This window comes from Podarcis vaucheri, assembly GCF_965113315.1.
Source record: "Podarcis vaucheri genome assembly, chromosome: 2".
NCBI lineage: Eukaryota > Metazoa > Chordata > Lepidosauria > Squamata > Lacertidae > Podarcis > Podarcis vaucheri.
This window is the reverse complement of record NC_138760.1, coordinates 66,890,260-66,907,269: the sequence shown is the minus strand read 5'-3', so window position 1 is coordinate 66,907,269 and position 17,010 is coordinate 66,890,260. Positions and strand designations below refer to the sequence as shown.

At 38.5% G+C, this 17,010-nt stretch overlaps 1 protein-coding gene across 3 annotated transcripts in view; it reads left to right on the top strand.

Annotated features, from left to right (window-relative positions):
• The first annotated feature begins 49 nt into the window (after window positions 1–49).
• RNF130 (ring finger protein 130) overlaps window positions 50–17,010 on the top strand; it is a 41,183-nt gene continuing 24,222 nt past the window's right edge. The window contains exons 1-3 of one of the 3 annotated variants that reach the window (XM_082211808.1): window positions 50–989; window positions 10,604–10,795; window positions 13,006–13,256. In XM_082211808.1, the coding sequence (XP_082067934.1) occupies window positions 731–989; window positions 10,604–10,795; window positions 13,006–13,256 (702 nt within the window). In that variant the 5' untranslated portion in view covers window positions 50–730. The remainder of the gene's footprint in view (window positions 990–10,603; window positions 10,796–13,005; window positions 13,257–17,010) is intronic. The other 2 variants (XM_082211809.1, XM_082211807.1) reach the window with 2 other exon arrangements.

Genomic DNA, 17,010 nt, shown 5'->3' with positions numbered 1-17,010 from the left:
GCTCCGGGGCGGCCGAAGCAGCAGCGCCGAAGCGCTCTCCTTGCCGAGCCGCAGGCTGTCCTGGAAGCGGCGGCGGCACCGTTCGCCTTCTCTGTGTCTCTGTGCCCCTCGGGTGGAGCGGCGACGCTGAGTGATTGCTTCCCCCCCTCGGACGAGACTGTCGGCCGCTCCTTCTCCGCGGCCGCCCCCGGAGATACGAAGCCCCGCCGGAGCGAGCGACTGCCGCCACCTGCGCTTCTCTGCCTACCTTCATCCATCTCCTTGGCAGAAAGCGAAGCCCCAGGAGGCGAGCGGGCAGGCCCAGAGCTGCCCCTCTCTTCGGGAATCGAGTGACGGACTGCTCGGCCTCTGGAGCCCCATCCTCTGCTTTTAAAGCATTTGGATCCCAGTGCCCCCCCCTTCCTCGTCTGCTTCGAATAAGCTGTTGTGTGTCGTCTTCCTTGCAGCTTAGGTTATTATCCCGGCTTCTTCGTTCGGATTCGTTTCCACCTTTTAAAACCCGATATATATATTTTTAAAATCTCCTTTCCCCCACCATCCATATCATTTTAAGCTTCCTCCAGTGGCTGAATGTATGGAAAGGACTAGGCACGCAGGGTGGCTCTCTTGCTTCTTGTAGCGATTCTAATTCTTTTTTATTGTGATATGGAATAACATGCATTTATGCACACAGTAATCTTTTGTTCAAGAGACGTTTTGAAGATAAAATTTACATTTTTTAGGGCTGAAAATGTTCCTAAAGTGGGTTTTGCCTTATTGGAGCTATTTATCCTCTGTGCCCATTTTGGTCCTGTTTAATTGTTACACTCTTCCAGCTAGTGCAGATAATGCTAGTCAAGCATATTATACAGCCCTCATAAATGTGACTGTACTGAGTCCTGATCGTTCAACACCTACTTTGCTGATACTTGAGCGTGGGCGCTATGGACAAGATTCTCCCAAAGTAGCTGTCAGAGGCCAACTTTTGGCACCTCTGCCAATCAATGGAGGTAAGGATTTCCTTTGGTTCTTTCTCTTTAGTTTAAATGAGGCTTTGGTTTGTTAAGCTTTCCTTACAGTGCACATTAAAATTTTCACAAAAACTATCAAACCCTCTGCCTCCTCCCTTGCCCATTGGTTCTGGTTGGGTTTCAGTAATTCCTTATTTAAGCAATTGGTAACTGAAAGGCAGTTCGTGGACTGACCTGTGAAGTACATTTGGGTGAATGTAGTACCATTTTACACATTTTTTTAGGTGTACACCTAAAATACATACACACATGTTGAAAACACATGCATCATAGGCACTCCTTTTCAGCCTGCTGGGAGCTGCCTGTCAAGTTGCCCTTCTGAAGTAAATCTGAGTTTGCTGCTGTGTAATGTGTGAAATGGCTCTTTGTGAGTATTCAAGGGCATTGAACACAAGATTGATTCTAAGCCTCCCACATAAGAATCTAGTATGGTATCACACTAGTTTCAGCCAACAGGCTAGAATGATGGTTTCTGCATCTGCTGCAAATTTCTACAGCCTTCCAGGTTTGAATGATAATAGTGGCAAGGTTCTTCCCTCTAAGGAGGTAAGCAACATATCAGGGAACTAATTGCAAGCAATCTGACTGTGGATGCCATCTGGCCCTCGAAAACAAAGCTGAGACTAAGGCCAGTCAGTCTTAGCTTTAGTGTTTAACTTGCTTTAAAGTGAAGTTCCATCTAGAACAGGCAGTCCCGCCAATAGCAGCACTCTATAAAAAGAAAATTTTTCCTAGTCCTTTGAAAGTTAATCCATTAATTACTGTTACATTAATTTAGACACATGGGTAAGTCTTTTTTTAAAAAATCTCAACCTGACAGTCTCTTGGGTACCTTTTTAGTTCTGAAAGACCTTGGAGCAATAAAGTTCTATTCTACCTAATATCATAAATTGATGCTTAAGATTTGTTTTAAGTTGTGCAAGAGTGCTTTGTATATATTTAACAGATTCTTATACACAGTAGCTTGATTTTTCATCGCAGTTGAAAACTTGCTTAGAAAAAACGGTTGCTCTGGAATGTAAGCATAAGACATACATTAAGTATGCAGTGTTATAGCTATTGTAAAGTGGAAAGTGCTATGTAACTAATTTTTTTTAATTGCAATTAGAACATACATGTAAGCATTAAGTGGTGAATAGGTTCTAATTTAGTACTTCTATGCAGTTAATTGTCAGTACTCTGAGTTATGTGATCTTATGCATGTCTGCTCATAAGCAAGTCTCATTGTAGGACTTACTCCTAGGTTTATGTGTATAGTATTGCAGCCTTAGGCCTGTATCATTTTCTACTTCCTATTTTTTCTTCATACCTCAACTTCTGTTTAATTTTCTTCTTCTTTTGTGCTCTTTGCATGTTAACAGTTTGCTTAAAGCCTTGCGTAATTCATCTAAATACTGCAGGTTTTTCCTTTTTCGTCCTGTGAAACTAACATTACATGCATGGTGAGAATGACATGCCCTAAACATTTAAAAAGATTATTTGGAACAAATTTAATAGAAAACAATACATAGTTGTTTGAGGTTATAGATGTTCTTCGTTTTATGCTGTATTGACTGTTAAGGACCTATTGATAGTACAATTTAGGTTCAGGTATATCTGAATGTCCAAGGAATAGACATGGGCACAAAGCATTTTCAGCCATAATTATTTATCTGGATTCAGCTTTAGTTAGCTTGTCTGCATCCAGTCTCCAACTCTAGCCAGACAGAGTGAACATTTGCAGGACAAGAACTGAGTGACATAAACGTATTGATAACTCTTAAAGTCTGTATAAATATACAGTAGTTCTCCAAACCGAAAGGTGGGGGACCATGGTGAATAGCATCTTGTACATGGACAGCAATTCAGAAATAATAAGAAGTAGGACACAGAGTGCTCCTGCATTGTACCATTTGGGAAGAGTGGGGTGTAAGTATGAGGTCCACAAATTAGTGACATTTCATACCTCTCATATGGACAGTTTGTGCCTCTGAAGGACAGTTTACGTCTCTGAAATTATCTATTTTGACTCTTCTTTCCCTCACTCTTTCCATCACTTCCTCTTTCCATCCACAGGAATAGGTTTCTCCTTATTTGGGGGAGGGGTGGAATAAAAAAGGCAGAACTTGAATAATTTTTAGGGGCACTTTTTTACTGAACCCCTATTCCAGTTGGCTTTATTTTATTTAAAGATTTTTAAAACTGTTTTAAAACAATTCTTTCATCTGTTGTTTGTATGCTACTTTTCTGATACTGAATGGAAAATAGTGTGGCTAAACAGCTTATAGACTGCTAGCAAAGTTGTTTTATTTTAAAATAGAAAACGACTACTTTCAGTTAGTCAGCATTATAGGTTATGAAATTTCACCCCTCCAAATTACTGCAGCCATTAACTACCACCTTTTTTTTCTTGTGTGTTGCTCTATTTAGGCTGTTCTATATCAGTTGCATTGTCTTTAAGCAGTTAATATGAGAGTGAAATTGAAGTCACACATTTCAGAATAGGCATGTAAGCTGCTGTATGTAGCTTATTTTTAGTATTTTGTGTGTCAGTTAACCTGAATATGTCTGATCTCAATAGTTGTACCAGGTGACCCTTTTATATCATGCATTCACTGTTGTGAGTCAACTGTGAAAATGAATACACTCTTAACACACTGATTGGGTGCTTCAGAGCAAGATACATAGTAAGAGTAGGAAAGGCACTTGAAATTGTTTGCCAGTGTGTTGTGTACATCTGCTAAATGCAAGGTTCAACCTTCGACATCCACAGTAAATATTCAAGTGACATTTTTTGGTGGTAAAGCAAAAGTTGGGCCCTGGGCATAGGAGCAGATGCATAGCGCCAGGTGCAGATGGGCTGGCACTTGCACGTTTCTTGATCTGTTACTATGCCTGTGTGAATAATCTCAGAAAAGAATGGATCTTTAGTATTTATTTATAGCATTTATATACCATGTTCTCCAAGTAGCTGAAGATGGTGTACATGCTTCCCTCCTTCCTTATTTAATTCACACAACAACCATGTGAAGTTAGGTTGAGAGGTTGAGACTGGGCCACTTAGTTTAATGGCCGAGTGAAGTTTTGAACACTGGTCTCAGAGGTCCTAGTTTAACCATGATACCACATTCATTGTGATTAAGGATGGATACCATCTAGATCATTTTTATTTCCATAAGAAGTCCAAGTTCTTGAGGTAAATGACATTGTCATCAAATTTACTGTCCCTGAACTTTGGTGTAGGTAGTAAAGATTGTGGATATGTGTTGTAGTGCACTGAAATTATTGCACTTATTAAGTAAAGTGACTGAATTGAATTTCATGAATAAACTCTAGTTGTGAAGGCATTTGCAATTTGTCAGAGTATTAAGATTATTTGCATGTTTCCATTTCCAGGTAAACTCCTAAATCTTTTTACTGCTGTTTTATTATAATAATGTTATATAGTGTTCTTGTTTGTATTTCCCATTCTACCTGGAGGGTACCAAGTTGGGAAAGGCTGTTAAGTGTGATGCAGATCTCTACTTCTTGTTCTTTGAAATACTGTAGAGGGTTTTTTGTGTTTTGTGAAAACATTAGATATTCCCTGACATAGTTTTCCTTTGGAAAAGTATTTCAGACAATATCTAATGTTTGCTCTGGAAAAAATAATTTGAATAATATGTGATGTGATGAATCCTAATCCATAAATGGTTGTGTATCAGGAAAATCTTTAAAATGTTCTCAGATAGTTTTTGTTTAATAATTCAAATTTAAGGAAAACTTTATTCAAATTGAAGGAAATCATTATCTTAAAGATTAGATAACAGAGATACTCTAATGTTAAGCAAAAGAAAATTATAAAGGCCCCAAACATACTGGTATTTGTGAAGATTTTTTTTCTGGAATAGAACAGGAGTGGGTTATCTGGCAAAAATTACAGCTGAAGCTAGTTCTGGGTTGGCTTGGGTGTAACTGGTGTTTTTGTCAGAAGTAAGTAGTATTGTAGCAGAACCATCACAGTGAAGCTTTAGTTGTTTTTCGTGGATGTGTGGATTTTTAGAGAGCAGCTATTTGTGTAGACCAGTGTTTCCTCTCTGGGAGCCAGATGGCCCCCTGGGAGGCCCCAGGATATTCCAAGGAGGCTACAGGTGAAAATCACACAAGTGGGGGGGCTACAGCACGAGGCTAGGGGGCTACAGAGGGAAGTGAGAAGTGAAGATAAAAGGAACATAAGAGATGACAGAACACAGCTGGTGAATGTGTTATACTTCTTATGCGATGTCATGAATGGAGTAACTGGTTTGAGGGTGATATGAAGGTTGTTAAAATGTTGGTCATGTTGATCTGATTTACATATAATATAGGTCAGAAGCAGAAATATTTGCACTCACATGCACATGCTGGCGACAAAAAGCTATGCTAAAAGTATTTACCGGTATGTATCATAGATTTTACCGATGTTAAGTAAATTCTATTATCTTTTCTTTATCCTCTTCTTCCTCTTACTATTTATTGAATTTGTTAGTCACTTTATCTTGCCCAGGGCAACCCAGAGCGACTTAAAACCAGACAGACAGATAAAAAACCCACATAAGATACTTTAAAACTTAGAGGAAAAATAAAATACATCACAAATGTCATTTCTACTTTTGTTTTATTCCCAAAGTAGCCTGGGGCAAACTTGTGTCTGTGGGAAAAGGTGCCTGGGGAGACCTCTTAACTGCTTTCCCTTCCCCTCTGGTCATTTTGCTCACAACTGCCTTCCCTAAGCTACTTTCCTTCCATAGGGGGAAAACATATGGGAACCCTACATCTTTTCTCTCACAACTTAAAAAAGGAGCTGAGCATGTATGATATTGAGCTAAAACAACTACTAAACGAGAAAGAGTTAAGCAGCTCCCCACCCCTGCCACCTTGTCCCAGACTGCTTTGTGTTTAACCATCACAAGGATGAAAGAATTCTAGAACTCCTCATAACAAGTACTTTGAGCCTCAGGTGACTAAATGTTCTGATATTGCCAATCGAAAGTAGCATAATTTTAAACTGTTTCAATTTATAAATGTGTGTTCTAGTTCTAAGCTTTTTAGGACATATTTTCTCCACAGTGCTGTGAAAACTACCACATGTACTGTAGTCATATTGCTTGATACTTTGGGCAAGGTTTTTGATATTAGCAGGTGGATATTATAAGCATTTATTTAAGTTCAAGCACTTTGGAGAAGAAAAGAGTAAGATGTTGCACAATGCTAATTTGTCAACTATAACTGCTGAGCAGTCACTGCTGCTTCCTCTTTGAATTAAGCAAATTGTACTTCTGTATGCTTCAGTAAATTTCAGTTGTAGGCAGAACTTGGGTGACTGCTTAAACTGATAACTGAGGGGAAAGGCCATAATCTGTGTTGCATCTGTCAGAAGAATTTCAGTCAAGATGGGGAGTCTATTGGACTCCCAGCTCTTTTATTTCCTTTATTACCTGGTGATTGGTCATACTGGCTAGTGCTGATGGGAGTCCAATAACATCAGTAGAGGCACAGGTTCCCTATCCTTGGCTTAGAATCACAACAATCAACATTTTTGAGACATTCCTGTAAAATAGGAATGAGTTCTCAAAAACATTTTTTTCCCAGAGAACACACATTCCGTTAAATCTAATACATGTCCCCAGTTTTGTGGTAAAACTGAGAATGAGAGGAAACAAAATATGTTCATCAGGGAATTAACCTGAATGTTTACATGAAATTGTTAATTTGATATTGTAATTGTGAGGGGAATGCAATGTATGCTGCTAGGTGTTAGTGCTGCTTCTGTCTTTTCTCTTTATACTGATACAACATTTTTGCAACACAAGTGGACCTGCAACAAAATATTACCTTTTAAATCCACTGTGATAGTGGGATGTTTGCACATTTATGGTCCGCCTGGTTTCTCTTTTTCGAAAGATAGTGAGTAAACTAATATTTCCATGCAATACAACCAACTCTGAAATAAGTTCCATTGCAACAGTTTTACAGTACTGTACTTCCAAATAAGCTTAAAATTGAACAACATTGCTGTGTTAAGGAAATGCCTACATTGAATCTATTATATCAGGAGTTTACTTCTTTTGGTGTACAGCATCTGTCTGTCTGAGGGGACAGTGGAGGAATGTACTTTTGGGGGTGAAGTCAAATTGTTGAAGAGTTACAGCACCTGCTGTGGCTGTAGAGACACTGGTATGTATGAGATGTGTTTTGTTGCAGCCGAGGCAGATGAAGGCACCCAGTTGTGCTGAGGCTAATGCCCCATGGCGTTTCTTCTCTCTGTGTTCCTCTCAGCGGTCCTATTCCTCCTCTGGTCACTGCTGTGGATACACAACCTGACTGACTGTCTCCAGGCACTGCTGTCATATGCAAGGGATTCCCACACAGCAGGGTTGATGTTACCAGCCTTTATGTCACATTTCAGTCATCTTTGTAATACAGAGTTGGTTCTGTCAACAGGCCTGGTGCTTGAAGCCAGCTCACCATAGAGCACGTCCTTGGGATCCTGCCATCTTCCATTCTGTGGACATGACCAAACCAGTGTTTACTAGCTTGTTTATTTTTAAAAAATATCTGTACCAAACTTCAGTTATATCAACTCAGATTAGATGTTTATTTTATTTGTTTATTGCATTTATATCCCACCTTTCCTCCAAGAAGTTCATAGTGATGTATATGGTTCTTCTTCTCCCCTTTTTATCCTCACAACCCTGTGAGATAGGGTTGAGAAACAGTGACTGGTGCAAGGTCACCCAGTGATCTCCATGGATGATTAGAACTCCAGAAGGAATCTGCTAGCAGAATGAGGAAGGGAGGCAGTGGAGGGGGGCAATTCACCCTCTCATAGCTCTCTGCCCCCCCCATCTGCTTCAGGGGATTAGGGATCCTCAAACAGATGATGGCATGGGACCTGTAGTGGGGAAGAGAATTGTCATCTTCCTTCATTTCACTGACAGATTCCTTTCATTGGTGAGCAACATTCTTTACCAACCCATTTGTGCAGTTTTGTAATATGTGAGCATTCACCATTTCATCCATCCATTTGTAATCTGAAGTGATACAGATTGTCACATGGGCTGGATGATTCTGTATTTAAGTAGTCAAGAAAAGGTGTTTCAGGGAAACTTGTTTACAGAAAAGTGCACCTGCAATTCAGTTAGAGGCATGTTTGATTCCCTCCACCCCTGAAATTTATATAATGTGTACATCTCAGGTGTGGATATTTCCAGAGCAGTAAAAGTCAAGAGAGCCATCTGTAACAAGAAGCATCTGATCAGCACTGTCTGCTAGCTGGTAACTATTGTGAGATTTAGATTCTCCTTTGGAGTGGATTATGCTCCAAAATTCTGTGGACTGAAATTACTTCCCTCCCAAAATAAATTGCAACTGTCTGAGCACAGTTTTGCTTCAGCTTACATGCTTTTCTGCCCAGTCTCTATTTCCTGTAGCTCAAAAGATGACACATGGGGATTTCTATTTTTCTCTAATTAGCACAACTATGCAAGTTTGCCAGGTGTAACCTCAGAAGTTTCTCACACATAACACATAGAAAATGCAGAAGATTTTCCTTTAGCAGGTACAATAGCTACCAGAAAATAAGCAGTTGCATACTTCATTGCAAGCTCTTGGAAGGACTAGGAAGGATACTTAATAGGACGGTGAAATCCCATTTTCTGCATGTTTTGTGGGACAGACCAGTTTCTCCAAATAATCCACTACTTGTTGAGTATTAGATCATTACAGCAACTTGTTGAGTAGTTGAGTATTACAGCATCACCTGTGCTGTAGGCATTGAACACCACCACTGAATAAAAAAAGAATTAACCAAGTTGAAAGACAAAGACCTTAGATAGCAGTTTTGCATGCAATGTTAGATCAGATACTAAATAATATTAAGTTTAAGTGGCTTAGCTCTAAATGTTCTGAGCCAGATGATCTTTGAATGTGGCAGCTTGAAAAACTGGAAAGCATAGCAAATTCACTGCACCCAAGAAGTTCAGAATTCATTGTGAGTGAGCTAAGGTAGAGGATGGTTGTCAGTACAGAGAAGGTACTTGAATTTGAAATAGACTAGGTTGATGGAATTTGGCACTTTATTGAAAAGAGAAAACATTTTATATAGTAACCTTTTGTACGATTGTGAAATGACTTCAGATCACATATTTTTAAATAAGTGATTTGTATAAGCTTGAAATTACTCTTAAATTGCTTTTCATTATGCCATGGAGACTTTCCAGCATATATATTCAGAGTCCTCAGCTTGAGAAAAATATACATTAGAAATGGATTCTAAATAACTGATCATAGATGACAGATGATAATGGACAACTATTGGCAATTAAACTTGCTGACATGGTTGTCTTTGTCCTTTACAATGCTGATTGATGTGTCTGGCACTCAAGGTGTATGGTAGTATCCCTTAGTTCCAGTAAATATTGGAAGATTCTATGAGAAGCTATGAAGAGGACAGAGATTGCCAGCCTGTTTGCCTTTCTGATACATGTAGAGGCACAATTATACATTGTACTGATTCAAAGCTACCATAAAGATTCACCATTACATCTTACTAAATTTGCCATATCAAGTTGTATACATTTTTTTGGGGGGGGTCTTTCTCAGTTTTTTTAATCATTGATATGGTTAATAAAAACATACCAACCTATAGCAAATAAAATCTTTTTTTGCTCTGTTCTCTATACTGCATATTCTTTGTTTATAAGACAAGTCCTTTTACAATAGGACTTTTACAAGACAGTCCTTTTACAATAGGACTGTCTCCCAAGTATCAAGCAATTGGTAAAAGGTAAAGGTAAAGGACCCCTGACAGTTAAATCCAGTCACAAACGACTCTGGGGTTGCGGCGCTCATCTCGCTTTAGTGGCCGAGGGAGCTGACATCTGTCCACAGACAGTTTTTCCAGGTCATGTGGCCAGCATGACTAAGCCGCTTCTGGCGAAACCAGAGCAGCACACGGAAATGCCATTTACCTTCCCGCCGGAGCGGTACCTATTTATCTACTTGCACTTTGACGTGCTTTTGGCAGGAGCTGGGACCGAGCAACAGGCGCTCACCCTGTTGCGGGGATTCAAACTGCCGACCTGCCAATCGGCAAGCCCCAGGCTTAGTGGTTTAGACCACAGCGCCACCCGTGTCCGTATACCAAGCAATTGGAGTACCAAGCAATTAGAGATTTTTAAATAGAGGTTGGATGGCCATCTGTGATTCCGATATTCCAGGTAGGGGTTGGACAAGATGGCCTTTTGAGTCGCTTCCAAATCTGCATTCTAAATTCTAAATATATACATTAATTTTTGGGCAACTTAAGATGACAGCGGTACATGAACAAATTTATCCTAACGTTTTGCCATTCCTCTGACCAGGTATTGAAAATATTCACTAGTAAGTATTCTGGAACTGAAAAAAATCCTTAAGTGTAATGATCATAATGATCAAATATGGTTAACACTTACAGATTATTATTTAGCTGAAAAATTGCTTTGGGTTGTGCAAATTGTTCTGGTCTCATAACTAGAGAATAATTTTAGCCAGTGATCTGCTTTTTTGATATTTTTATCAACAAACTTTAACTGACATCTCTTTCCTTTTTTTAGTTTCAGATCGTTTAGGCTGTGATCCACGAACTCGGTTTCCAGTTCCTACAAACAAGCAGTGGGTTGCCCTACTGCAGCGAGGAAATTGCACCTTTAAACAAAAAATCCTGCGGGCAGCTTTACATAATGCTTCAGCTGTGGTAATTTACAATAATATGTCAAGCGAGGAGCCTGTCACCATGACTCATCCAGGTAAAAGCTAAGATACCAGATATTCCTTTCTCCTCATTTCTTTCTTATTTCCCTTATGTTGTAAGACTTTTTAAAGATATTTGTGATTTGTTTTTAGACATGTTCAGATACATCATGGTGGATAGTTAACAGCATTTTGTCTTTTTTGTGATTATCAAGCGTGGAAATTGGTCATTCATTCTTTGATTTATAAAAGTGCTGGATAAAGTGCTGAGATTGGCAGTCTCCACTAGCTGCATGACCATAGCATATTGCCATGTCTACTTTATTTGTGACAGAGAAGGAAATAATGTGCTTAGTTTAATGCCTGTAACAGAAACTAGATGGGAAGAAGGATAAGTATACGGAGTATGGTTTGTGCAACAATCCCTTCCAACGCATATTTGCATGATTGTATTAGCTGTGCTCAAACATTCTACAAAACATACATGATCTATAGAAACCCTTCATGACAGCTTTCCATTAGCATAGTATCTGAAAATACAAGATTTGGAGCCCATATTGCGCTGTTGAACTATGATAGAATACTATTTCTCTGACAAAGGGAAATCTTCAGTTGCATTCTTCCTAGACATAGGTTAATGCTGGAAATCTTGCTCAGCCAAGTATTAGTTGCATATACTTTTAATCTAATTTTTAGTTAGTCCTCTCCTGTTGTTCCCTGGGAGCTGGCATTGAGGTAGCCATTGGATTTGCTGTAACCTTCAGCCCTGGCCTGCTTCTTTCTAAACCTGCTTGTTTGCCCCTCACTGGCTGATCATAGCTGCCTTAATGTAATAGGGGTAGTCGAGTAGGCAATAAATGCTAGAAGCTTTTCCACTGCAAAATGCAATAAAATATAGAATACTTGGCATCCAGTAGTGGACAACATTCAAGTAGGCTATTTGCTTCTGGTGATATGTTTTTAGCTCTGGGCAAACCTTCAGATTCAGAGCCAGCATGTACCTGATCACCAATTGCTGGTGGTGTAATAATGGGAGAGGGCTGTTGTCTTTGTACTCTGTGGGCTTCTCAAAAAGCATGACTGCATAAAATAGACATTACTGGCTAGATGGACCTGTGACCAGATGCATTATATTCAAGTTCATAGTCTCTGAATGCTACATTAAAGCATCTACAGAAAGGTATCAAATACTTATTAGTTCCCATGGTTGCCTTCTAAATTATTGTTACCTAGACTTGTGTAAGGGAGAAAAATATAGTTGCTAGGTTATTTGTGGCAATTGTTAAAAAATTAAGATTAGAGTAGATAAACAGCAAGAGAACTGTGACAGACCAATTGTTTGAGTACATCATTCTGTCTCCAGCATCAAAGAAAATGCTCTATAGCTCACAATCGGGTGTGGCAGAGTTGTCCAGTGTTTTCACCCAGTATCTGTTAGGCAGAGATATGCTGTACACGGGAGATATATATACAACTTTATTTTAAGTTTCCGTTCTCAATTTGCCCAATAAGCTCTACCATTAAAAGTGCATTTTTTTTATTGCTGCTGGATGGTTTCATTGAATTTTACTCTGGGACCGTCAGTTTTGTTTCTTGGATTGAGTGAAAACCAAAAACCATCACTAAATCTTTAGCTAGCTAGTGATTGTGTATTATATCCAATGTTGGTTATGTTTGGAGTTCATTCATTTATATCAGTGGAAAATTGTTGACCATTAATTTCATAATATTAACTCTGAGTATGACTTAGTTGCTTAGTTGGATATTATGCTGTATACTTGGCCCAGTGGAGCATTCATTACTTTCTAGGTCACTCAAGAAGAAATATGATTATCTTTTCATTTACTCAAGGGTGAAGGTATATCTTGGGCAATTCTTTTCAATGTTTTTGAGTTTCCTTTAGCCTCAGAACTAAACTGCTATATTTAGGAGGAACATAGGTGTTTTTTGTCTCACTGCTTTGTACTTGGTAGATATCAGTATGAATAGTTCATATTTGTGTTGTTTTGAAATTAAATCATTTTGAACAGATGTTGGTTAAGAGATGTGCATGTAAAAAAGTGCTTGTAAAATAATGTTGCTTTCCTAATTTTCTAAAATTTGAGGCTGCTAATCTCATACCGTTTTTCACAATTCGGGATCAGCTTTTTGATACCTAACAGTTTGTTTAAATGTATATATGTACAGCCAAATGATTTGCTTCTTAAGAAACATACATGTTATGTTAGATGTTTTCATTGTTTTCTTCTGCTTATTCTTTTGATAGGAACTGGAGACATTGTCACTGTCATGATCACAGAATTGAAGGTTAAGGAGATTCTGAATTACTTGGAGAAAAATATGTCTGTCATTATTGCAATAGCAGTTGGAACCCGCTATCCAAACAAAGGCTTTAGTCGTGGTTCTCTTGTCTTTGTATCAATATCGTTCATAGTTTTGATGATAATTTCTTCAGCATGGTTAATATTTTACTTCATCCAGAAGATCAGATATACAAGTGCACGTGATCGGAACCAGGTAACTATCTTTTGATTCTTCATATCAAATGTGTAGGGTTTTTCTGTTGTGTTGATAGATTTTTATTAAATGCTTTTGTAACTGCTTTTAACTACTATACACCATCCTGAGTGCTATGACTACAATGGAAGTTAGCCAAACTACAATGGAATACAATGGGATATTAATTTTCCCTTGTAATTAAATTGTAAAGTTAATACATGCAACATGTGAGCTGTTTCATACTGTGATAAAAATATATTTCGGTATTTTGCAGAAGGTCTTTATCATATGCAATTATACAGTATTAAAGGGAATATAAATGGGCCTGCACTAAATGTTGACCCATATATATTTTTAAGACAAAAGTAATACTTTCTGGAGTAGGGGAGAAAGGGGATATTTCCTGTAAAACCCTTAAACTTAGGTGAATGCTCAACTTGTTTTGAACTACTTTCCTGATCTGTTACTTTTTGCCTTCTTTTTTTTTAATGAAGTATTCTGGTGTTACCTAAAAAGAAGGTACCTACAAATAAAAACACAGATTCTTCTCACCAAAAGAAGACAAATACAGCGCTTGGAAAGAGTTCAGATTTATTGCATGCTGCAGTGTGAATAAAGAGACCCAGTTGGATAACTGCCAAAAGAAACTGGGCCCTCAAACGAAGGGTTCACAGAGCTTTTATAGTGTTTTAGAAAATATGCAATTATGGCAATAGCTTAAACTATCCTAACTGGCTATCTTTATGTGTGTTCAAAATATGCTCTTATCTCCATATACGGTAGCTTGGCAACAAGTTGTGGTTGTGCCTGTGAGAACCTGTTTATGCAGACTCGGCACTTAGCAGGTTGTGGTCAGTTGTGTAAGCATAGTGACAGAGGATTTGAGCAAAAGTGCATGCTGTGCTGTGCTGTGCTGTGCTGTGCTGTGCTGACTTGAGGGTCTTGACATCTGCCTTAGGTCATGACATTCACCTGGGTCCCAAGTTATGACACACAGGTATCACTGGGAATGGTCATAAGTGTTATCCCAGGCAGGTGGGATTCAGTTAATGAGAATTATGTTACAGTGTTGGGGTTAGCCAAACTAAGTTGCTTGTTTCTAATATCATTGAGGGCAGCCTTCAAGAATTACTTTGCTCTCTCTGTTGGTGAACACAATCACTACCTCTAGTTTTAGTTTGTAAGCTAAGCTATTTAAGTTTCCTCTGGATTCCAGAAATCTCTTGAGCAGCATTCCTCTTCAACCAGGCCTTTGGCTTATCAATATTCTATAGCCTTTTAAATGTGTCTGTGGAAAGGGGTGTGTTCTTGTTTTGCTAGGTTTTTTAAATAATTAGTAGTTACTTGTTTTTCTACTGTATTTTATTTTGTGAACTGCCCTGAGATCTATTGAGGGTGGTATACAAATCAAATCAAATCAAATAAATAAATAAACATGGCATAACTAAACTGCTGCTGTTTGTAACCTTCATTTTCATTCATTTTATTTGTATGCCACTTTCCACAAAAAAGCATGCTCAAAGCAGCATACAAAATAATACCAAGAGTACATTTCAAACAAGTACTGCAAAAATAATTTCATAATAACATGAGAATCCAATAGCAAATATAGTAACATACAAAATACCACTTTTCAAAAATATAACAAGATTACTTAAACAACATGAATCATCCAGTAGCAAAAATAACAAGGGAGCTTCACTGTTTCACCTTAGTCCTAGAAACACTATTGCCATAATGTGCTAGTTTTAAAAAATACAGACAATCTTCATATGTCTGAGAGTCTTAAGTAATGGAAGACTAGATCTTCAACATCTTTCTGAAATGCAGTGTGTCATTTGTTAGGAATTAATTCCAGTGTAATATGCTATAAACCATTCGGGAGTTGAAATGCAGACATTTTCCTCCAGTTGGGAGCATTGTAAATTGCCAAATATTATTAACAAGATTCTGTTCTAATATAAATTGTTGAGTGACTGCTTGTTTATGGTGTGTGTGTGTCCAGTGTTTCTCATTCATTGTAGGTAAACTGCATTGGGGGGAATATAGGTGTGCCTTTATTTGGGGGTTCTGAAAACAATGTCTACAGAGCTATGGAAAAGAAGAATTTTTTTGATTGAACGGTAGCTCACTGTTTCCTATTGAAAGGCAGGGCAAAGATTTTTCTCAGCCTGGATTTTGAAATGAGGCCTTTATTTCAACGTCTCATTTGCCCCAGTGGAACAAAAGGGTAGTGCCCAAACAGGACCTGAGAAGCTAGACATTGTTTTAAAATATTGGTTTTAAATACATCAGCAGAAGGCCAGTGAATACATTTCAGCTTATGAAAGTTACAATCTTAATAATATCCAGAAGAAATTAACAACACATTATACATATTGGGGAAATAAGGAACAGTATGTGAAAATAATAATTTCATGGGAAAACAAAATGAATATGAATATGAATATGCAATTTTAGTTTAATATTTAATTTTAGTCAGAGGAACAAAATTCAAATTAACTTTACAAAGAATCATGATGGCATGCAAAACGAATAATTTTTAATTGTTATGCAACTTTATTGTTTGTTCCTCTAAACATTCACTAGTCCAAATGACCTAAAAGCTGTGCTATGTTTTAGCCATATAGACACTAGTTCTAAATACTAAGAAAAGAGAAGATATAGCAAATAGCTACCAATCCAAACCGGGTAGTAGTCAACTAAGTTTTACCCAGAGTAGAACTGTTGAAATTAATGAACATAACTAAGCCAGGTACATTTCAGTATGTCTGCTCTGGGTAAAATTTCACTGAATACAACCCAGCAGTTTCTGTGGGTTCAGGGAAGAACAGAGAGATGACTGCAGGGTCCTGTTGGCAGGATCCACATGATGGAGAGAAGCTGGGGGGGGGAGGTGAAGTATATCTCAGCTTGCAACAAGAAAAAAATATATATATTCAAAGATTTCCAAATGCTGGAGCTCAGGAAAAACCCAGTTCTGTGTAGTAATTACAAGGAACAATTCTAGTAAGGGCTTCTAGTAAAAGCTTCCCAAAACAAGTAATTAAGATTAATTGGAGCTGTACAAAAAGTATTTGGAAAACTGGTATGAATAAAGAAAAAAATCCCTGTGTAAAATTAACATAAACTGTAAGAATGGAATCTAAAAGGAAAGTTCTCTTCTGCATTCTAGAGAAAAGTTACAGCAGAGAAAGAAAAACTGCTTTTGTGAAATAGAGATGAAGCTAAGATGGGGTTCAGAGAAGAATCTGTCATTTCTCTGTTTCCCAACATCCCCAAATCTTTTCCTGCTCACTGGTTTATTTCTTTATTTTCTTTCCTCACATCTTTAATTTGTTTTGTACTAGTAAATGACAGGTCATGGGGCAAACACTTGCAGAAACAGAAAATCTGCTCCAGCAAGTCCCCCAACTCTCCAAGGAGTTGTAGGGGGAGGAAAGGAAGGGGAAGTCCCACTGTGCAAGTGGAATGGTTCTCCATTCAGTTTGAATTCCATCCTCTGTACCAGGGGTCAGCAAACCCCTGTAGTGGGTTTCTGTAGGGGGCCAGTCCACTGTCCTTCAGACCTTGTGGGGAGCCAGACTATATTGGGGAAAAGACCCCCCCAACTCTCACCTCTCTTCTCCACAGCACCGGACGAGCCCTGGTGGCTGCTCACCTGTGCCTTGTGAGTGGCAGGGGCTGACGGCAGCAGTGGAGGGACAATGAGCGGCACAATACGGCTGGCTCCAGAAAGGGGCTGCTTAAAATGGTACTCACGGTTTAACAA